The 22,697-nt window shown below is 54.2% G+C and overlaps 1 protein-coding gene across 13 annotated transcripts in view; it reads right to left on the bottom strand.

Annotated features, from left to right (window-relative positions):
* The window catches only part of PDE4DIP (phosphodiesterase 4D interacting protein), a 37,482-nt gene that overhangs the window by 11,860 nt on the left and 2,925 nt on the right, over nucleotides 1-22,697 (bottom strand). For 2 of the 13 annotated variants that reach the window (XM_068199243.1, XM_068199247.1), the window contains exons 1-16: nucleotides 12,483-13,961; nucleotides 8,922-9,041; nucleotides 7,291-7,410; nucleotides 6,956-7,048; nucleotides 6,627-6,842; nucleotides 5,392-5,550; nucleotides 4,910-5,023; nucleotides 4,538-4,675; nucleotides 4,063-4,242; nucleotides 3,635-3,829; nucleotides 3,167-3,310; nucleotides 2,113-2,191; nucleotides 1,496-1,584; nucleotides 1,206-1,322; nucleotides 612-749; nucleotides 199-314 (exon numbers count right to left, since the gene is read on the bottom strand). In XM_068199243.1, the coding sequence (XP_068055344.1) occupies nucleotides 199-314; nucleotides 612-749; nucleotides 1,206-1,322; nucleotides 1,496-1,584; nucleotides 2,113-2,191; nucleotides 3,167-3,310; nucleotides 3,635-3,829; nucleotides 4,063-4,242; nucleotides 4,538-4,675; nucleotides 4,910-5,023; nucleotides 5,392-5,550; nucleotides 6,627-6,842; nucleotides 6,956-7,048; nucleotides 7,291-7,410; nucleotides 8,922-9,041; nucleotides 12,483-13,646 (3,182 nt within the window). In that variant the 5' untranslated portion in view covers nucleotides 13,647-13,961. Of the gene's footprint in view, nucleotides 1-198; nucleotides 315-611; nucleotides 750-1,205; nucleotides 1,323-1,495; nucleotides 1,585-2,112; nucleotides 2,192-3,166; nucleotides 3,311-3,634; nucleotides 3,830-4,062; nucleotides 4,243-4,537; nucleotides 4,676-4,909; nucleotides 5,024-5,391; nucleotides 5,551-6,626; nucleotides 6,843-6,955; nucleotides 7,049-7,290; nucleotides 7,411-8,921; nucleotides 9,042-12,482; nucleotides 13,962-15,255; nucleotides 15,374-15,645; nucleotides 15,801-15,876; nucleotides 16,001-17,291; nucleotides 17,369-17,800; nucleotides 18,047-18,334; nucleotides 18,514-18,698; nucleotides 18,758-22,697 lie in introns of those variants that run through there. The other 11 variants (XM_068199245.1, XM_068199246.1, XM_068199242.1 and 8 more) reach the window with 8 other exon arrangements.

The raw sequence follows: 22,697 nt of genomic DNA, 5'->3' as shown, positions 1-22,697 counted from the left end.
CTATTCAAGGGAAAAAGGCAGCCTAAAACTTGGACTCTCAAAGTGGCATTTGGCTGATCCTTTGCCTAGACTCCCTCTTCCCCCACTGAAAACTCTCAAGACTTGCAGAATGATCCTTGCTTCAGGGACTGCCCCACTGGACCAGCCACGCCTGCCCTGGTAAGCAGGGCAGCACAGAGCCAAGGCAGCCTCACTTACCTGTCTGGGTGTGTGTGAAACTTCACCAGGCTGCCATAGAGCTGCCTCTCTGCCTGGAGAGCCTCATTTAGCCGATTCCTCTCAGCCACCAGCCCTTCCAGCATCAGTAACAACTGCTTGGAGAGAAGAGACAAGGTGCAGCTCTTAAAAAGAGACAGAAATCAAAGGAGGTTATCTAGCTGTCCCTGACAAGCTTGTGTCCAAGTTGGTCCATGTCACCCCTGGACTCCCAAAAGCCTCTGCTCTTTGGAGAAGTACTAAAGAAAGCTGATCTTCTCCATATTCCTGCAACCACACAGCCAGCTTCCAAGAACAAGCACATCCTGGCCTAACTAAAGGCTGAAAACAAAGCCTCATAACTGAGTGCCAGCAGAAATACAAACACACTCAAGCTTGCCCCACTGGCACACTACCTGTTGCCTTCTGTTTCCAGTAGCCTCCTGTCCTTGGGACTCTGCTACGGCCACTTTTTCCCGAAGCACCAGCACTTCTTGTGTCAGTCTTTCCACGGCTGGAATTTCTTCAGGATCCACCAGCTGCATCTGCAGATCCTGAAACCCAACAAACAGCAGGAGAGCTCAATGAGGAAGGGATCAGTAACAAAGACAGCTGGGCCTTCGCAAACCTCCCTGGAATGCAACTGCCAGAAGTTTCCGTTGTTTGGAAAGATCCCGGTCTTCTAAGAAAAAAATGCCAAAGCACCAAGAGTGGATTAGGCACAAAGCAGAGTGCTCAGTAAGAACCAAGAAGGGACACAAGAAGGGTGCATTCTGATTAAAGGACTCGAAGGAGGGTGTTTGGTACAGAAAGAGCAAAACATCAAGTAAGAACAGTTTGGGAGTTTGGGGCCTTTGCCTTCTAGCCAAAGGAACCCAGAGAGCTGTAGGCAAACCAGCAGCAATAGCATATGGTTTAGCCAGCCACGTTGCTCTGAGGATGTGGGGGACAAAGTGACTCCTCTGCAGCCTTCCCAGGCAGAAGTCCCCCAGCCTAGCACAGCATCTCACCTTGATGAGGTCTTCTTTCATCTGGATGGTTCTGGTCAAGGACTCGATATCTGAGGCCTGCACCTGCAGCTCCTCCTCCTGTGTGGCCATGATGGACTGGAGAGCAGTGAGCTCCCGCTGCAGAGGCATGAGAAGCCTGTCAGAGACTTCTGAAAGCCAACACCCCCTGCTGCCCCCCATTTCTCACTGGGGGTACCCTCACAAGAGTAGGGTCCAAAACCTCCGCGAGGGGCAGCCCTAAGGTCTCCCAAAAGCAAAGGAAATCAGCACAATCTCCATTACAAGCTCACCCTGCTTTCCCTTTCCTTCTTCGCCATTAGCTCCAGCTCCTCTTTGGCATTGACAAGATCCTTCTCCAGTTCTGCTGCTGACATTATAACTGCAAAGACAACTTGCTTACTGCAGGAACACCGTGTGCCAGCTCAGACCCCAGGATCACACACAGTCCTTCTCTGGCAAGACAGGGCCCTGATGCTTGTGCTCCCTATCACACTGTTTCTCAGTAAATGCTCTTCTTCCTCGCTTGATCTTTCAACATCAGCCAAAAAAACCAGCAACATCACAGGCCTGCTGTCCTACCCCTGGCAAAGTACATGTGTCCTGGTCCCAAGGCAAACCCCAAAACAGTTAAACACTTGTCTCAGCTTAGCCTGAAACAAAGTCAAAACCTCTCCAGTGGACAGCATCAGATCTTGAGAAGAAACACCTCACCTCAAACCCAACAGCAGCCTTTCTCTTTCCCTTACTCCCATTCTCAGACATCACCCAGAAGAGAAGCAGAGCTTTATTTCAAAATCCTCTTGTTCAAAGTTCTCTACTCTTCCACAGTTTATGTAATCATGTTTCCCCCACAGCAGAAAGCCCCAGTCGTATTTGGGGACCTCAGAAGAAGCTGTCCCACACTCACCTCCCTCTGTCCTGCAGCTGCTGTCTTCCTGTGGGGATGCAGCAATGGCTGTAGCTCCACAAGCTCTTTGCAGTATCTCCTGAAAACATAAAAGTCTGCAGGTTTGCATTTTCATGGGGAACACACAGCTTCCCCAGGACTGCAGCAAAGCTGCTGGCTGTTCTGCTGACACCTCTAAAATGTGAAAAAACAATGAAGGGGATATAGCCAGGTAGCAGGAACAAGTGAATTGCACCTAGAAGTTGTATGTGTGGGGAAGAGGACCTTGTTTTATTTGGCACTGGGAAGCTGCTGGCAGCAAGTGTCTTCACAGTAAAGATTAAAGATTTCACTCAATTGCAGCAAGACCATCTTTCAACTGACACTCATCTTTATCTCAGATGCAGCCCAAAGAGACCATGTGGGAAGGAAAACACATCCCTGGAAGTCTCTAGAGCTGGGAATAGAAACCTGTTTACAGCTGCTTAAAAACATTCAACACGTCAGCTCACCAATAAACCATTAACAGCTGTTCAAGTAGGAGCCAGGCATATGCAGCCTTGGAGCTGTGTTCAGCCTCAAAGGGGGTTTTAGCAAAGCTGCTTTAAAAATACCAACTCCAATTGTGGAAGAGACAGCAAACAGCCAGCAGGCTCTGCCAAGAATTAGTGGGACCTAAATTTAGCTCTCTTGTGCCCTCCAGAATGTGACAATGTCAGGGAGGGGATTACAATACAGCAAGGCAGCCCAACCCAAGGAAGGAGTGGGTCAATGCTAGAAGGTCAAAGGGTGGATATCTTTCATACTCTCACATGCCCCAGGGATTAAATTACTGCTCCATCAAAACAAAAAGAGACACTGAGTGACAAAGGCTGGTGAAACCAAGATCAGAACATTCAGGCAGCATTCCTGCTCCTCAGTTTCTTCTCCTCCTATAGGAAGTCTTTTCAGTAATCCCACTTTCATTTCTGTAATTCTCTGTGGTGCTCTTCTCTCTCCTGTTTTTTTCTGTGACAATCAGTTCTTTCTGAAGCCCCAAGGCCACAGGCAGAGAAATGCAGTGCATGATTCTTACTTGTATGGGTTTTTTTTCCTGCTTCAATGGCCTGGCACCAGCTGACTGGGTCCCAACAGGGTCCTTCCCCAACACGTGCTGGCGCAGCAGTTGTAGCTCACAGCTCCTTTCAGCCAAAGCCTGAGCCATCTTCTCTGCAGCCACCTGATTGAGGGGGAAAATTAGGGATAGGGCCATGACCAGGGGTAGGGTCCTGGTCCCTCTTTTTCCTTAGAGACTGAGGAAAACCATCTCAATATTTATCTGTCACTGGAGACTCCAAGTGCTCTGCAAACCAGCTTGGTAGTCACTGCTCCTGGCCCCTCACACCCACTCCAGTGCAGTCCTCCCATCTCTGCTCACCAGCCTCTCATGTACAGAGGAATAAACTCCTCCATTTCTCTCAGTCCACTCCAGGGCTTCTCTTTGCTTAACAAAAGTCAGTGCCACCCACCTCAGTCTCCCACTGTGGCACTGCACAAAACTCACTCTGCTCTGCTGCTCCTTGGTGCTCAGAGCCTGCAGCAGCTCCCGAATTTCAGCATCATGCTCCATGGTTTGATGGTTCCGGTCACTGAGGAGATCCTGCAGCATCTTCTCCTTGTGCTGGAGACGCAGGCACAGCTCCTCTGCTACCTCACTCTGCCCGGGGCCCAGCTTGCACAGCAGAGTTGCTGTAAGCTCCTGAGCAAAGGGGAGGAAAGGAGTGAGACTGGAAGTTGCTCAAGGACTCTCCAGCCTGGGTGTAGCTGAGCGAGCAGTGTCAGCAGGCACAGGTATGTTCAAGTGTCAGAAGCAGCCAGCCTCCAAACACTGAGCACAGCTTCAGGTGAGGCAGGCAGCAGCCTCTGGTTTGGGACCACTCTTCCCTATGGACAAACTGGCTGAAGGCTCAGGAAGCCAAGCTGAGGCCTTACCTCCACTTCCTTGTTCCTGTCATGCAGGCAGGTCTGCAGCTGTTGGATGATCCCCTCCTGCTCCTTCTGCCTGCTGCCAGATTTGGCCTCAATCTCCTCTTTGAGCCAGCGGAGGTTTTGGCAGGTTGCTGAGACCTGCTCCAGTTCCAGGGTTTTGGCTTTCAGGAGGCTCTCCAGGCTCTGAGTACCACAACAGAAGCAGATCAAGCAGGGACAGAAACTTAATCCTGAATTAAACAAAACTGGAAATACTCTCTCTACTGCTAGCAGAGTCCCACAGATTCACCCATGTGCTCCAGGTGTCCTCTGTGCCCAGCCCAGAAACAAGAGTGCCCCAGGAACCCGCCCCACACACAAGGCCAGAGGAAGCCAAACACCTGCAGACACTGTCCCCAGAGCATTCACGGGAAGGTGTGTTTAACACCGCGTCCCCACAGCCAGGCTGGGCTGTGCAGGCCCAGGTCCCAGCACTCACGTGGATGGTGGCCTCGTTGCTGCAGAGGACACTGCGCAGCCTCTCCAGGTCACTGCCGCGCTCCCGCATGGACACACGCAGCTGTTGCAGCTCCTGCTCCTTCTTCTCCAGGGCACAGAACTTCTCATCTACTGCTCGCTGTGTGACAGAGGGAATCATTCAGAATGGGGTGATGGGGCTCTGCAGCCAACACTCTCTGTATGCTGCATTCCACAGACTTCAGCTCACCCTGCCAGGGGGACTCCTCTCAAAGGAGGAGCCATGAAGAGCATGCAGAAGATATGGTCGCCCCTGGGGTCAGCCTGGGGCTGAAGGTAAGCTAAAGGCTGAGCCTCAGGGACAGCTGAAACATTACCTACAATATGTGCTCACCTCCAGAGCAGCATCCCTGTCACTGACACGCTGCTGCAGTTTCTCCAACATGGCATTCATGGCTGCAGGGCTCTTCTCCAAGCTTTGCTGGCATTGCAGAAGCTCCCTGGACTCCTAGAGATCACACACACACCCCCTAGTACAACTGACAGTACAGAAACCTCCCCCACCCCCAAGAGCAGCACACAGAGATTACTACCTCCACCCGATGCTTGCTCTAGCCTTCATATTAAAGGGTGGTAGTCCCAGCACCTGGGTCTGGCTGACTAGCCCCTGCCAGGCTCACCAGGCATTGCTGTGGGCTGAGGTACGCAGATACCTGTGCTTTATTCCTTACCTTGGGGGCTCAGAAGCCTCTCCTTCCTTCCTTTCTTCAAAGGACATGCATGAAAGCTACAGACAGACTTTTGCATGGCCAAATAGCAAAGCAGGATCAGGGACTCCAATTAGTTATGCTCAACTCGGATCTTTCTGCATCTCACCTGCAGAAGCTGCTCCTTGTGAGCCAGCTGCTGAGTCAAACGCTGAACTCTCTGCTCCTGGGCCTGCAGCTCACGGCTTTTCTCCCACTCCAGTGTCTCAATCTGCTGAGCCTTGTCCTGCAGCTCTGCCTGCAGCTGTTGTACCACAGCACGCAGCTCCTGCAAGGAGAAGGCACATACCTTGGAATTCAGTCCTCAACAAAACCATAAACAGTAGGCTGTTGGGGAAGATGAAATAGGAAAACCTTATAAATATGATTGCCTGGCAAAAGATTTGGAAAATACAGACATTGAGATGAGAACTAGATTTGAAATAACAAACCTTGACTACTGAATAACTAGAAAACAATAGTATAGCCAGGTTGAAAGCAATCCCCCTTCTGATTAAACAATGCCCTGTACCTGCAGATAGGTCCAAAGGTCAAATGGAATGCTCTGTCTCACCCCCAATGTATGGTTCATCCCACACCTGTGACCCTCACCTGAAGCATCAGATATCTGTGACCCCATTGGCCCAAGTCCTGCTCCAGCCCACCTTGAAGCCCCCTGATAAGGTGTGCCCGAGGGACCGGACGCTCTCTTGGACCTTCTCCTGGGACCCTCACCTGGAACCCTCGCTCCCTCTCTCTCCCTCTCCCTCTCTCCCTGGGCCTGCCACGAGTTGGGCCTGGCAACTCCAAGCAGGGCCTTTCCCCCTTTTAATAAACCACATTTTCTAAGACCTGACTTGAGAGATCTCTCATCCATCCAAACCGTCCTGGAGACCCGTGCTCTCTACAGTAGGCCAGTCTGAGGAAGGGCTGTGGGAACAGCTATCTGCAATGCTACAACTTTCACATCTCACAACACACTGCCATGGTGTTTGAATTTATTTCATTGCCCAGGGCAGCCATCCATCCAAACCCCATGCTGTGGCCACAGGCAGAGCTTTAGTCAATCACAGCTAGGCTGTGCAGCAGGGGACATGAACATCACAAAAAGAGATGGGACATTTGCACCAGCCAGTGATGTTCAAGTGACAACATAGCCACTATCAAGGGTCTTTGCTGATTCTTAATCCTCAGCTATGACACTAAGGAGGCTGGAGAATCTTCCCTGCCACATGTGACAATGGGTTAGGCAAGTGTGCCCAGTCTGCTGTCAGCAGGAATTATGAACGAGAGCAGAGTATTGACCACCTCAGTGCTTCTTAGTCGTGTAAACCCAGAAACTTCCAGGCTAAGTGCCTGTCATACCTGATTGTGTTTCCAGGTTGCCTCTTTCTGCTGCTCTTCCTCATGGACTGTGGTCTCTAGGAGCTGGGTTGCTCTCTTGGCTTCAGCCAGCTGATGCTCCTTCTGGCTCTGAGCTCTCTTCAGTCTCTGCACCTCCAGTTTGGTGCAGAAAAGTGCGTTCTGAAGATCGAGCGGTGACATTTGCTGCTCCTGGGGTGACAGTGGGCTCTCTGACACCTGCCAAAAAGCAGGATTCAGAGAAACTCAAGAGATCCTATTCACGTGAGGGATTAAAAACCAGGATCCCTGCAGAATGAAACCTGATGTATCTGAGGCCTTCCAGGACATACCTGCAGCTGTCCCAGATGGGTTCTGTGTAACATGTCCCGCAGCTTGGCCATGGTCTCATTCTGCCCTTCGATGATGTGGTACAGCTCCTCTGTCTGAGCCCAAGCACAGGAAGCCCAGTCAGTGGCAAACCAAGCACAAACTCTCCCATCCCAAGCCTCCAGCCTGGATGATGACACCTCAGCGCCACATGAAAGAGGCTTTGCAAGAAATAACGTACTGAGATGCAGGACGCCAAGCAGTGGCTCAAGCATTCCTTTTCAGCCACTGCCCACAGGGCTAGAGCACAGTTCACAGCGTTTTTGTGAGCACCACCCTGCCCACCCTAAACTATTACCTTACTCTCTTTGCTCTTCAGGGCCTCATTCAGACTCTGGATCGTACGATCTTGCCTTTGTGATGTTTCTTGAACAGATTTTAATTCGAAATTCAATTCATTCAGCTTTTCCTGTAACAACTAAAGACAGAAATAGGTTGGGTTTATATTTAATCCTGCTTAATGCTCTATGTAAACACCCTTAAGACTCCCTCCACTCCTTACTCCATACAACCCTGGTGTTGACCACATCGAGATCAACGTGGCTCCCTCTAGAGTCTGTAAACACGGTTGGAGCTGGGTGGAGACTGGTGAGTAAACACAAACGCCCTTCACAGGACTTACTGCAGTACTTCTGCTCCCTCAGGTGCAGGGCAGAGGCTCCAGGCTTGGGTTCACAGACCACACTGCCTCCCACATACTCCAGGAGAGTCTCACTCAGGCTGCCCCACAGCCCTCCCTCCCAGTTTCTATCATTTGTTTCTCTTTACTCCAAAGGAAAGGGGCTGCTTCAGCCCCAAATCCTCCCAAAAATCTGAAAGAAAAATATCAGCGTGAAGAAGCTACACACTCACTGATCAAATCAGTGGCTTATTAAGCATAAAGTTCTGGCTTCAGCACAAAAGAGCCTGGCCACTGCCAGCATGCCAACAGCATGGCTGCAAAGCAAAGGGGAACGTCTCACCAGTCTCCATGGCTGGTTTACAGCCTGAGAAACCTTTGCCTTTGACACTCTCACCCTAAGAGAACGCTACCCACACAGTTTCAAGACAGTTTGCTGCTTTCACCATAAAGCCCATGACACAGGACGTTGTGCAGTTAAACAAGTGCTTATGAGCATTTTTAAACATGCTGCCTGCTGGCATTCTCAAAGTTGGATGATACACTTCTTCCTATGAACTTACTCAGGATTCAACCTCTGGAGCTGGAGGTGCCACATAATTTCCTCCTGTTGTTCATCTGTTGAAACACCTGTCCTCTTATCTCTTCTCTGAGACACTCCCCCTAACCTGTTTCAACACTTCTAACTGCATTTATTGGGCCCTGGGTCTCTATTTCCATCAAGCTCTGCAGTCCAGGCAGGTGCAGCACCTTATGGCCATCCCCAGATTTAAAGAAATATTCCATCCCAATTTTTTTTCCACATTTAACCTGAGCATTTTTCCAGAGGATATAATTTACCTTAGAGTTCAAGAGAATAATTAAGAACATATACCCTTCTCAACATGTGTTACTGTTCATCTGCCTCAAGAGAACTCAAATACATGTTTCCTTCCCAAGTATTTAAATGGAAATGAAACCAGGACTCCCTCTCTCCTACACCAGGCTCAGCCCATGCAAATCCAGGAGACAAGGAAACAGCCCTGTGCATCTCCTTCACCAGCCCCTGGAAGGCTCACCAGGCAAGTGGAAAGTTCCTTCAAAATAATGATTTGCAAAATTAAATATGGAAAATTTACGCAGCCCAGCTGCAGGGAAAAAAAAAAAGGCAAATACTTTTAATTGAAGCTGACAGACAACAGCACTGAGAATCACACAACCTTGCTGGGAGAGAGGTGCAGGTACCTGCCTCCAGCCAGGCCAGGAGGCACCCTCTGACACTAACCACATCAGACTCACTAGCACTGGATGTGCTCTTCATGAAGAAATACCTTGTTGGCAGCTTCAAAGTGCTGGATTTTGCCCTGCAGCTCTGCTGCACACACGTTGGACATGTGCTCCCCTGCTGCAGCGCTACCTGGAGCTGGCTGCTGCCGTTCATCCTGCAAATTCTGAAAGGAGAAAAACAGTAAAAAATGAGAGAATGGATCAACTCTTGCACTGGCTTCCTCTCTTCAGCTGTCAGCCATCACAGACCCTGCAGCACGGGTTTAAACATGCCCTGTGTGCTTTTCTAACTGGCTCTGAGACATCATTCTGCTCATGTCTCCCTTCACCAGGGTGGCAGGCTGGCACCTGGCAGCTCTCTGCCTCATCTGCCACAAGTGCCCTGGTGCCCCAAGGCTCTGCCTGGGCTCCCTGTCTCTCCTCACTGCTGCACCACGAGCCCAGCAGCTTGTTTAGCTCTAACCACCGTCTGTGGGCTAATGATGGATCTTCTCCCCACACCCAAGCCATATCCCTGAAAACTGCTCTCCTCCCCATGTGCCCTGCTGGCATTTTAAAAAAGCTTCAAAACCCGCACTGAAATGGTTCCCATGTTCTGCTGAGCTTCTGTGTCTTTATCAAGCTTACAACCTTAAATCCTTCCCGCCAGCTCCCCTCCTGCCATGACCTAGCAGTAATCCTGCTCTGAACCCCTCCACTTGTGATTTTCTGGGCTCTCCCTCACCACTTCCCGTGTTCCAGCATCCACACCGTGTACAATTCCTTGCAGCTCCTCAAACAGGAGGAAATTCAGTGCCACAGCCGAGATTTCTTTTTCATTACACATACCCATTTACTGGGAATGTAAACAGCCTACTTTGTGACACGTGGCCTGCCAGAGCCGGCTGGCTGAGCACAACACTAATCCCTTGTCATCCCTCCTTACAATTTTGCTGTCCCCCGCCCAGTGAGTTAACTCCTTAGGGCAGCACTCCATCCCAGCCATCCTCTGTAGCCCTCACAGGGCTCCTTCAGTATTCCTGAGTATTATCAGTGACACAAGACTGACGGCACCGGTGCCTGCTCTAGATGGGAGCCCTGGAAAGGACTGCAGGGATGCAGCACAGAGGCCGTGGAACTGTGGCAGGGCTTTTTGGAGCACACACACACACACACAAGCACCAGCTGCAGGCAGTGCAGCACAGCTAGAACAGTCAGTTCCAATTAGCCTGTCAGGCTGAATCCTCATCCTCAGTGGCCACAGAAACGCTTTCTGTGGGGAATCCATGCAGCACAGGGGAGCTCCCTCAAATCTGTGCACTGCCTCTCACAGACAGAAAGAACACCTCCCTTTACCCTGATGTTTTGTTAGGATTTCAGTGAAAACTTACAGTCATGGTGATTACAAATTTTCTCTGCCAGAAGGCTATGGATGAGACAGGGAGAGCTGCTGGAATCTGTCACAGCAGGTATTTTGAAATAAGGTTGATTAAAACGGGGGGGGGGGGGGGGGGGGGGGGAAGGGAAAACACATTTCCTCAATTTTCACATTAAAAAAAAAGAAAAAGAAAAAAGGCAGAAAACCTGGAAAGAGCTAAGAGCAGGGAGGGGAAATGCAGAGCCAGCTGCAGAGTCCAAAGTTCCAAAGCCCAAGCTGCCGCCCTTGTGCCTGCCTGCAGCCATGTCGACTTCTCCAGCATCGGCATTTTAGTGCCAATCTCTCCTCAGCACAGCCCCAGCACACACTGACCCCAACAGAACACTTCTTGAAAAAATAATAATCACGGCACTCTCTGAGCCTGCCAAGCTCAGACTGCCCAGCACAGTGAGGAAGAGCCTGGCTGTCAGGAGGCCACCGCAGCTGCGGGAGTGTCTCACAAAGGCTCCGTTGGGTGCCACCTCCCTGGGCTGTGGTGGGGAAGGGGAGGAATTGTTGGTTCAAGAAAACCCCCGGGAAGACGGTACCTACAAGGTCACATGCCCTGACACCAGAATGCTCCATACATTTAAAGAACTGCAAAAGCATTGAGAGAACTGTGGTCCTGTATGTTCTAGATATTCCTTTCTCATTTATGCACAGGAATCGCTGGACAGCAGCAGCACCTGACTTACAGGAAGGGTGCTGCTTTTACAAACCGAACGAAAAATCATTTGTGCAAGAACTATTCAGCCTACTAGCTGCATCTGCCTTCCCACTCTTGCTCTTAAAGCCATCCGAAGGATTAAGCCCTTCCCCCTTCAGCCAGACCCTGCACTGAAGAGCTGCTGCTGTCACGGCAAGGAACTGGCACTAAAATATCCTGCAGCATAAATTCCTTGCAGGGCCGGTCGGATGGCAGAGGCTGGAGAAACTCCTCAAAATACAGTTCCTAGGACAGGATGGCCATGTGTGACACAAAGCCAACCTGCAAACACACCACGCTGTTCAGAGAAAGCCCATTTTTGTCCTGCAAACACACCCCTGGCAGTGAGAACCATCAGCAAATGACGCGATGCCCTGGTTCACATCCTCAGCTGCCGGCTGCCAGCGCCATGCCTTTGTGCTCCAGATGAAAACTAGTTTTCCTGCGTTCCTCCCTAGCATCGTTTCTCGAGCAGGCTTTTATGGAAAAAAGCACACAGCTCCGGGAAACGCCTGAGCAGATGGGACAGCAAGCCAGCGGCTAAAGAGCAAGAGCAATTCAGCACTGCCACAGTTGCCATAGTAATAAACGAGCATTTTCCTAATCCCCCGGGCTACCTACAGCATTAGGCAGCACTAAGGCTGTAGGCAATTAGGCTGACACGGATATTCCAGAATTGAACCCGACTGAAGCCTTCTATTCATTACTGGAAGTGGTAAAGAACTGAGGAGTTCGGCTTTTTGACTGCATACTAAAGAACTTTTCATTAAAGCAAGCTAAACAGAGGCAACCTGGAGCTAGGACTGCTATCAAGAGAGATAACAGCATCCCAAAAGCAGGAGCTTTCATCCCCTCTCAGCAACACCTGCCACTAATTGATAGATCTTTTCAAAGGATCAGAAAATAAACCAATTATCTTGAATACCAACCCTAAAGTCATCCTCTGGCACAAATCCACCTGCAAGGGAAACACCTTTTCCTCAGGGCACACGCCACGGATGCCCGGGTGGCTCTGCACGTTCGGCAGGTCTGAGGCCTGACCTGCAGAGGCAGGGCTGGAGGCAGGCGTTCCCCACACTCCAACCATTACTCAGGCACAAAGACAACACATCTGCTGGAAAACACATGCCCAGAAGCTTAAAACACTCCCTTTAGTTGTGGATAAAAGCCACACCGACTTTACGCCTGAAGATGAAGTGAAACTGGTGTTTTCTCAGTAGGAAAATGACAAAGAGCTTAGACCCACCTAGCAGGCTGCATTGTCAGGGAGGGCTGATGGAGGGGGGGAAGGTTCATTTCCCAGAACACCGGGAGGAAACAGGAGACAAGAGAATGACTGAGGAGAGAGGCAGCACACCTAAAAAGGACCGAGTTGCCTATTCTTAGCCCCCGATCAGCCACCCGTGGCTGTCTGCATTATCTCAGCACAGAAGAATCCCCAGTGGGCTCAGCACTGGACCACGAGGACAATGCTCAATGGAAGGGCGGCACTGTGACCTCTACCTGTACCCGCAGTGGCATATAATCCTCACAGAGGTCATCCCACAGCTCCTGCAGCTCAGAAATTTCCAGGGGAAGGCCCAAAGGAGCTCTGGAGAACGATTTTCTGTCTGCGTTGAGGAAGGCAGAACTAGCACATGCTAAGCCAGCAGAAGCACTGCCATCTGCCAAGTCACGGCTGAGCTTGGGAGGGGGCAAGCTGGACTTCACAGGAATAGGTAGTCGGCTGCCTCGGGGGCTCTGAAGGGGTTTGTAATCCAAAGTCTTGATCAAATTGAGGGCCAGCTCCAGCCTGTTCCCGCTCAGTGAAGAGCTCGGGGTCATGCGATCATCCGAGAAATCGTCACATTTCCCATTCCCTTTCACCCCCTTATCTGCATCTTCATCCTTCTGCTGCGGTGGGCTAGCCTCCACGGTGGTGTCCAGAGATTCAAGAGAGGATGCAGGTGTGCCTTCCTCCATGCTGTCCCCATCTACAGCCACCCTGGAGCTGGTGGACTCGGCCACATCACACACAGATGACTCCTCGTTGCCCATGCTGGCTGACCAGCGGCTGGACAGCCCACAGGAGATGCTCCTGGCCACCTTTCGGGGCACTTTGCAGATGGCTTCATAGTCGGCGTCGGCCACACGCAGGGCAGCGCAGCCCCGGCAGCGCCGCGGGCGGCTCCCCGCTCCCTCGGAGCCGTGGCAGCTGTGCGGCTCCAGGCCATGCTCTTCCTGATCCATCCAATATTCAAAGCCAGAGTAAGCGAAGTCCTCCTGGAGGAGGGCAGCGTACCGTGCATCAGGCAGATTGGAAAGGTCCACAGTCCCCTCCGCAGCCCTGTCCTCTGTGCTGGAGTCGTCGTTGTTCCTGCGGTACATGCTTGCGATGCAGAACTTGAGCCGGTCCTTCTCCAGCAGCAGCTTCTGCAGGCGCTCGATGGAGAGGGCCTCGATGCGGGCGATGACGGTGTCGAACCTGTAGATGCGGTCCAGCATGAAGGCACACTTGCTGCAGGCGAACTCGGACCTGCCGTCCCGGCACAGCTCCCTGCCCAGGACGTGGGAGAGCAGCACCTGGAGATTCAGCTTGGCCGCGGTGTGAAAGATCCATCGCCGCTGGTTGCCGCACAGCTCCCGGCCGCAGATCCGGCAGTTATCCTTCATCCTCCCTCCCGGCATCCAAACCTACAGCTGCGGGCTCTCAGGAGACCTTCCCGAGGTCAGCACATCTCCCTCAATCCCTGAGCCCGGTGGCACGTCTCACCGCTCCAATTCCTTCTTTTTAGGGTGGTGACACGCCGGGACCCTTGATGCAACTGAAAGATCGCACCCTGCGCCACCCCCTTCACATCTTCACAGCCACACCTGGGCTGCCCCCTTGTCCAGGCTGCCCCCCCCGCCCCTCCGATGCTGCTCCCTCGCCTCACAGCTCGAGCCCCCGATGCTGCCCCCTCTTCCTCAGAGCCCCCGTCCCCGGGGCTGCCCCTCACCGCGGGCTGCCCCGTCCCGTCCCGTCCCGTCCCGCCCCGGCCCCACCGCCCTGAGCCGAGGATGCTCCTGCCACGGCGGCGCCTGGCTTCTGGCTCAGATTTCAAGATGGCGGCCAAGCCCAGCCTCCCGCGCATGCGCAGGGCCCGCAACGCCTGCCGGGATATGTAGTTGTCACGCCCGCATACGCAAGCGCAGTGGAGGCCCGCGCCACGCCCGGGCACACGGGCAGCGCCGGGAGTCGCGACAGAGACAACGACAGAGATCGATCGCGACGGGACAGCGCAGGGATCCAGTGGCAGAGTCACACACACACACACACTAGTGCTTGGCTCCAATGCAAGTGCCTGTCCCAGTGCCACGTCTCTACCCCAGTGCATGTGCCACGTCCCCGTTCCAATGCCAGTGCCTGTCCCAGTGCCACGTCTCTACCCCAGTGCCTGTGCCACGTCCCCGTTCCAATGCCAGTGCCTGTCCCAGTGCCACGTCTCTACCCCAGTGCCTGTGCCACGTCCCCGTTCCAATGCCAGTGCCTGTCCCAGTGCCACGTCTCTACCCCAGTGCCTGTGCCACATCCCCGTTCCAATGCCAGTGCTTGTCCCAGTGCCAGGTCCCCACCCTACTGCCTGTGCCACATCCCCGTCCCAATGTGGCACCTGTCCCAGTGCTGGATGCTTGTCCCAGTGCTGAATCCTCATCCCCGTGCCTGTCCCAGCACCAGGAGCCCCCGCCAGTGGCAGTGCCATGCCCCAGTGCCCAGCGCCTGCAGGCAGTGTGGGTGGGCACGTCCCCGCAGCGCAGTGCCACCGGCACCTGCACACAGCCCACGCCACCTGTGGGCAAACAGCAGGGTCCCTGCAGGAGCACTGCACAGGCAGCTCACGCACTGACAGCCCGCGCTGCTGGGGACAGCGCCGTGCTACCAACATCCAGCGTGGCCAGAGCTGTGCAGCTGCCAGGAACATGCCGCTCTGATCTCTCACAGCCCCGAAATCCTGCCTGGCACCATGCCAGGCTGCCACGAGTATTTTAAGACTTGGGATTTAAATGGCAGACGGGAGCAAGCGGCACCAACAGCCTCAGAAGGACTGCACAGGCTGGTGGCCTGTCCCCTAACAGCTCACACCGTGTCCTCTGAGCCCCACAGCTCCTCCCAGCTCCTGGCAATCACCCAACCCTGCCAGGCTGAACACGGCACAGCCCTGGCCACAGCCCCACAAGGGGACAGGGATGACAACAACCAGCCAGGCCCTGGATGGATGTGCTCCTCCTTGGGGTCCCCCCACCCTTGCCCACTCACCTGCCCCTCCATGACCGGAGACCCCTCCAGGAACTGCTGCAGGTCACGCTTCTCTGCTGACAGCATTTCCACGAGCTGGTTGCTGGCGGCCAGCTCTTGGGTCAGCTCTTCGATCCTCCTGAAAGTGACAAAAGGGCATGGGATGCTCAGGGACTGGGATGGCCATGAGATGACATTGGGGACAGAGATCAATCTCTGGGGCAAAGCACAGCAGCCTCAGGACTGCTCTCCCTTCCTCACAGCCCAGCTCTCCCCACTGGGGTGACCCCTGCATCCCACCAGATATGTTCAGCCCCTCAGTCATGCACATCATGAGCCCCTTGGTGGTCCCCAAGAACTGGCACAGCACACAGGCTGGCAGCATAGAGGAGACATGTCCGGGACACCCACCTCTGGGCCACGGAGCCACAGCCATTGTCGCTCCTGTCCTCCTGCTTTGTCCTCGCCGCTTCCTTCAGCTTCTCTGTCAGCTCCCGGCATCTCTCTGCCTCAGCTCGGGCCAGCGCCGTGGCCTGCTCGGCCTCACTCCGTGCCAGCCTGGCCTCCTGCACGGCAGCAGGGTGAGCCCCCAGGCAGCAGCCCCCGGCTCCTCCCTGGTGCCCACCATCCCTTGAGACTCACCTCCTGCAGGAGCTGGATCTTGTTCTCCAGGAGCTCGTAGACGTGCTCCGACTCCCGCTGCCGCTCCTCATACTGCTGCCGGAGCGCGGCCTGGCTGCGGCTCGTCTGGTTCTCTGCAGCCACCCTGCTGGGCACAGCACGGTGTGCCACAGCCTGCTACGGCATGGCATCTCCCACGGCATGGCACGGCATGGCACAGCACCGTGTGCCACAGCCTGCTACGGCATGGCATCTCCCATGGCATGGCATGGCATGGCCTGGCACAGCACGGTGTGCCGCAGCCTGCTACGGCATGGCATCTCCCATGGCATGGCATGGCACGGCCTGGCACAGCACGGTGTGCCGCAGCCTGCTACGGCATGGCATCTCCCATGGCATGGCATGGCACGGCCTGGCACAGCACGGTGTGCCACAGCCTGCTACGGCATGGCATCTCCCACGGCATGGCACGGCATGGCACAGCACCGTGTGCCACAGCCTGCTACGGCATGGCATCTCCCACGGCATGGCACGGCATGGCACAGCACCGTGTGCCACAGCCTGCTACGGCATGGCATCTCCCACGGCATGGCACGGCCTGGCACAGCACGGTGTGCCACAGCCTGCTGCAGCATGGCATCTCCCATGGCATGGCACGGCATGGCACAGCACCGTGTGCCACAGCCTGCTACGGCATGGCATCTCCCATGGCATGGCATGGCACGGCCTGGCACAGCACCGTGTGCCACAGCCTGCTACGGTATGGCATCTCCCACGGCATGGCACGGCATGGCACAGCACGGTGTGCCACAGCCTGCTACGGCATGGCATCTCCCACGGCATGGCACGGCACAGCATGGCTTAGCAGTGTGCAGCACGGCATGGCATAGCACAGCCTTTGTGACAGCCTCCACCCCAAACCAGCTGGGCTGGGTGATCTGTAGCACTCTGGGTGCCCTTAGCCTGGCTCCCCCCACATCCTGCCCTGGGGACACCGCTCCTCTGGCAGCACCAGGCCATGTTTAGGCTCTGACCCACCAGAGCACTCCCCACACACTCCCAAAACCAGGGCCTCGCCAGCTGCTGTGCCACCGGCCCCCTGCCATCGGTGCCCCACGGTGAGACACCCATGCCATGGCCCCTGGGCACGGCACTGCCCTCCCCCACCAAACAGGTGCAGTATTTTATTTTTGGCTGGCGCCAGGGCTGTAAGAGGAGCTCTGTGGGTGCCCAGCCCCATTGCAAGCCCCATTGCAAGCCCCATTGCAAGCCCCATTGCAAACCCCACTCAAGCCCCATTGCAAGCCCCTCTACTGCCTGCTACGGGCAGGATGCAGGCAGACATCCCTCGTGCCCATGCCCACAAACCCACCACAGGTGGGGCCTGGGCACCATGTCTGCCCCGGGGTGAGAGGGGCTTGGCCAGCCCCACTCACCATGTGTTGTCCAGGGCTTGTTGCTTCTCCTGCAGCTCCCGCTTCAGGCTCTCCACCTCCACCTTCAGCTCAATGTTCTATGGAGCAGGAAAGAGGTGGGTAGGATGCCCTCACGCTTGCCTGGACACCCCAGCCCCACTGCCCACGGGAACGAAGAAGTGGTGTGGAGGACCCCCACGCCATGGCAGGGCTTTGGGTGCTCCTGTCAGTGAGTGGCACAGGTGGTATTTTAGCCCGCTGGTGCCGGGATGGGGTGTACCCACTCCATCCGTGTGCCCCCAAACTTGCACTGCCACCCACCCCAGGCACCCCACCGGGCTGGGGACGCCCTCCCCAACCCTCTCCTGGCTCCCGTCAAAGGGAACAAGGGGCAAACTCCCATAGAGCAGCTCCTCCAACCCCAGTGCCCGAAGCCTTCCCTGGCATGCCCCCCGACTACACTCCCCTCGACCTATTCCTTCCCAGAAAAGAGAGGAAACCCCCTCACCCCGTCCCATACAGGCACTCACCCGCCGGTAGACATCGTCCCGGCTGTCCTCGCCCTTCTGCTGGACGCGCTCCTCCAGAAAGTAGATGCGGAGCTTGAGGCTGAAATTCTCCTTTTTGAGGTCATTGAGGTGCTGCGAGAGCGTGCGGTACCCGTTAGCCATGGCCGGCGCTCCATGAGGCGGGCATCCCGGCACCCCTCACATGGCGCCGCCGGGACACGGCCTAGGCTCCCTGCGCTCCCGTCGCTGGCCCCGCTGCTCTCCCTTTCCTCTTTTTTTTCCGCCTCCCAGAGCTATTTGAGGAATCGCTGGAGCGGGGACAGCGGGTTGGTGAAACCCGAGCCCCGGAGGCCCCCACGCGCCGCAGCCGTGAGGGCGGAGAGGGGAGCGTGGCGCCCGGCCGGGCTCGGCCCCCTCTGGCACCGCCACCTGCCCCGCCGCCCCTCCTGCGCTCCACACCCCGCTGCTGTGACCGGCGTGAATCCTGCGAGCAGCCGGCACTGCCGGGAGGACCGTGGCGGTGCCATGCGGGGTCCCGGCGCCCCGGCGCCTCACCTGCTCCAAGTCCCGCAGGGTCTGCGTGTGGGCGAGCGGACCCATCTCCAGATCCCGGAGGAGACACGTCTGCACCAAGGGGTCCGGCTGGGGCTGGGCACCCGGGGGGCCGCTGGACCCCCTCGGCTCGGCTGGCACAGCGTCCTCATCACCTTCACCCCACAGCCCTTCTTGGGAAGCTGGCAGGGAGCAAGGGCGAGCAGCAGTCAGACGAGCAAAGTGGCTGCTCCACACCTCGTGTGCCTCCGAGGAGAGGAGAGACAAGGGGACGCCTCGGGGCCCAGAAAGCCCTTGGCCATGCCCGGGGCGGTGCGGGGCCCGGGAACGGGGCATGCAGGGTACCGGCTCTCCCGGGGCGCCTTACCCGCCATGCGCCTGGCTCCGGGGACCACGGCCGGCACAGTGTCGCTGCTGCAGGGCTCCCTGCGGAGAGCAGCACACGGCCGTGTCACGCACAGCGCCGGGGCTCGGGCCGGGCCCCCCGTGCCACGCCGCGCTCTGCCGGAGGGACCGGGGAGGGTGGCGGGGGTGCCACTGGTGTCTGCGCGCACGGGGGGACACACGTGTGTGTCCCACAGCCGCTGGGCAGAGGCTCTGAGTGCAAAGACACGAGGCCCTGGGGGCCGTGCAGATGGCAGTGCCCCCTCAGCAGCACTTTAGCTCCATTAGCAGCCCTGTCAGGGCCACCTGAGCCCCCAGAGCAGACCCCCACAGCCCCCAGGGGAGGATCTGCGGGCACGGCTGGCCCTGGCTGCTCTTGGAGGGACCCTGTGCCTCCGTGCTCTCATGGCTCACCAGCTCGTAATCGGGTTTATTTTCAGCTCAGAAGTGTGAGTCATTTCATCGTTTAAAAGAAAGAAAGAGAAACATGACAAATTAAAAAAAAAAACTAACCCTGTATTGTTAGGTTTTTTTTCTCCTTTTAAAGAAATCAGAATGTTTATTTTCTAATCTCAGCCTGGCAGCTTTTTGGTGGGGTCCCAGGGAGGTGGGCACTTGTCCCAGCATCAGTGTAGGCACAGTGCCCTGCCCACATGCTCGAGCCTGAGCCCCAGCAGCCAAGGAGGGCCAACATGTTCCTGTGGCACAAGCCATGGTAGGGACCCTGGGACCATGTCCCCAGAGCCTTGCACACCACATCAGCACCTCGCAGCAAGGGACAGCACTGCCAGCCTGGCAGGGAGCAGGAGAGGCAGACACAGGGTGCCGCAGACCCTGCAGCAACAACCTGTCATGGAGGGACACTGAGGCACGATGACTTTAAACACACCAGCACTGGTCAGGCATGGCTGTGTGCCCTGCCAGACACCATAACCAGTGCGATACCCAGAGACAAAGCGCCCAGAGGTGTTGTACCTGCAGGCACAGCACCCAGAGCTGCAGTGCCCAGGGGCATCTTACCCAGAAGTGTGGAACCCAGAGGCACCCAAATTTCAATAACCAGAAGTGTGACGCCTGAGGAGATCAAGAGGCACAATATCCAGGGAGGTGTGACCTCTGGAGGCATGACACCCCAGGAGGAGCAGCGCCCCGGGTGTGACACCCAGAGGCAAAACATCCAACACTCAGGATGCACAAGGATATACAACTCTTAAGGAAGCAGAGTGCTCAGGGCCATGATATCCCTGGAGGCAAAATACCCAAAAAGGCACATTAACCAGTGACATAATATGCAAGGCTTGACATCCAGAAGGGCAATACCCAGAGGCACAACAAGCAAGGAGGGATCACAGCCAAATACTTGATGCACAAGGAGACGCAATGCCCAGAGGCAGAATGCCCATAGAGACAGTACAACACCCCAAATCCTGGGGATGCTGCGGGGTGATGACTGAGGAGCCAGGCGAGGGCTAAGGCTTACCATCTACAGCCTACACTGTTAACTTTGCAGATGGGGAAAATAGTTGACAGAAAAAAGGATGAGCTGGGCAAAGGAGGAGGTCCTGTGAGATAGGATCATCCTGCCCTGGCTCTGAAAAACTGCACAGAGCGGAACAAGTCCTGTGACTGGGACTTTGAAGGACACCATGGCCAAAAAAGTAACTTTTTCCTGATTAAGGATTATTTAAATAATGAAACGCACAACACTGCACCGGCAAATAAGCTTAATGAAACACATGCTGCCACATATGTTACTCTGTTACTCAACTCTCCACCTAGATCATGCCACATGTAACATAGGAGGAGGGGGACAAGATTGGGCTATACATAAAGAGGATAAAAATTTCACCTGGTTAGGAGGAAGACCCCAAAATACCTTGGATACAGTCAATGGGCTACTCTTCTCTCCCTTGTCCCAAGCCAGGGACACCTTGCTAAATTTCTGCATATTATTATTATTACTTGGCTTAACACAAGTGTGCACCATCCTGAGAGGGAATAGAATGGGCCCAAAAATGTTGGACAAACAGCAATAAAGTAATTGTCTGCTCAGTATTGCAGGGTCACTGATCTTGTGTACAAAAGGAAATCAGAGCACCCTCTCTCCTAAAAAATGGCAGATGTAGAATATACTGCTTTGAAATCAGAAAGGGAGCAACTTAAAATGTACTTGGCCACAGCTGAAAATAGGGAAAAGCAACTGCAGAAACATTTAGAGGAAGAGAAGGAGGAAAAAAATGGAAGAAAAGGTAGAGATTATGCTTGTGTGAGCTCCTGATCCCCCTGACATCATACAGATGAGAAAACTAATCATATTCCCTGAGGAACAGGATAGAGACACATGGGGTGACCCAAATGACAGAAAACTGGGAGAAGATGATTCTCTGTCTCCTTCAAATCCCCCTGAGTATGAAGGCAGATGCATTATAGAAACAGAAGAGACAACTGAACCTTGGTGAATTGTGGGAAAGCATAGCTGAAAAACAATCCCATTCAATCTGATTCAGTTTGAAAAGCGCTGTGGCCATAAGCCAGGCTGGACTGAAATTCAGCAGGTGGAATCCTATCAGTGCCCCTATAATAACAGCCCACACATTCTGATTCCAGGTGGGCCTCTTCAACTATTAATGACATTTCTAAAAGATAAGGGAACACAAATTCCAGTATTAACAGAGCAGGACACTCAAAAACTGGACAGAGTTGAAATCACTGGAGTGAACAAGTGCTATATGCCAAACCAGCAAGGCTAATTTATGGCTCCCAGGCGATAAGCACATGTCCTCCCCTCACTTTGTAGCAAAAGATCACAATGAAAACATGTTGGATTTCAATGTTCTGAGCAGCCAAACCTGGCAGCTGATGCAGAGCAACATTTGGTCCTCCCGTTAACCCTGACCCTAAAAGAAATCCAGATCCCACATTCACCCCACAGGGTGCTTACCCTCCCTCATTCAAAAGCTGCCAATGTACCACGATACAATTCTCTGCTGCAGCATGAAATTGACCTCCTGAAGTTACACCTGGTTTGGAAATACACAAATCAGCTCCAGAGCCCACTCCCCGTGTAATTCACCGACTGATAATTTGCCAAATTTCACCCCATGTAATTCACCAGTTTGGCTAAAAACTGGAACGGAGATGGCAGTTACCTGTTGATTACTGGCACATAGACAGGGTGGGACCAGATTTGGAGAAAAGAGAGATCCCAATGCCAATGCTGAGCCTTTAACCACTGCTGTGCCAAGTATCGAGGAACTGGTAACTCAATTCAGGGAGTGCACCACTCATGGAGGGCAACCCTGGATGTAGAAGATATGTTTTTTGTGATTCCACTCCAGGAACACAACAAGGCTTCATTCACCTTCACCTGGAAGGGAGTGCAGCGTGTTTTTGATAGGCTGCTGCAGGGGTATAAACACTCTCCCACTATTGCTCATAAATCCCTGGCAAAGTCTTAGCCACCACTGTGACCCACCAAAGGTCACAATTTATCACTAGATCAATGATATCATCATCATTGAATCATCCTAGTGGCCTGGTTTGGATGGAATCTTAAAGATCATCTCCTTCCAACCCCCCTGCCATGGGCAGGGACATCTTCACTAGCCAACGTTGCTCAGGGCCCTATCAAGCCTGACCTTGAACACTTCTGGCAATGGAATATCCACAGCTTCTCTGAGCAACCTGGGCCAGGTCTCATCACCCTCACAATAAAGATTTTTTTCCTACTATCCAATTCAAACCTACCCCCTGTCAGTTTGAAGCCATTCCCCTTGTCCTGTCACTACACACTCTTGTAAAAAGTCTCCCTCCATCTTTCTTGTGGTCTCCCTTCGGGTACTGGAAGGCCACAATTAGGTGCCCCTGAAGCCTTCTCTTTTCCAGGGTGAAGAAGCCAAATTGTCTCATAGAGAGAATTCTCTCAAATTCCCTTATAGAGGTGCTCCATCCCTCTAATCAATTTGGTTGGAGAATGCCCTTT

This window comes from Anomalospiza imberbis, chromosome 9 (assembly GCF_031753505.1).
Source record: "Anomalospiza imberbis isolate Cuckoo-Finch-1a 21T00152 chromosome 9, ASM3175350v1, whole genome shotgun sequence".
Lineage (NCBI taxonomy): Eukaryota > Metazoa > Chordata > Aves > Passeriformes > Viduidae > Anomalospiza > Anomalospiza imberbis.
Note: the sequence above shows the minus strand (reverse complement) of the source record. Positions and strands in the feature narration are given on the sequence as shown.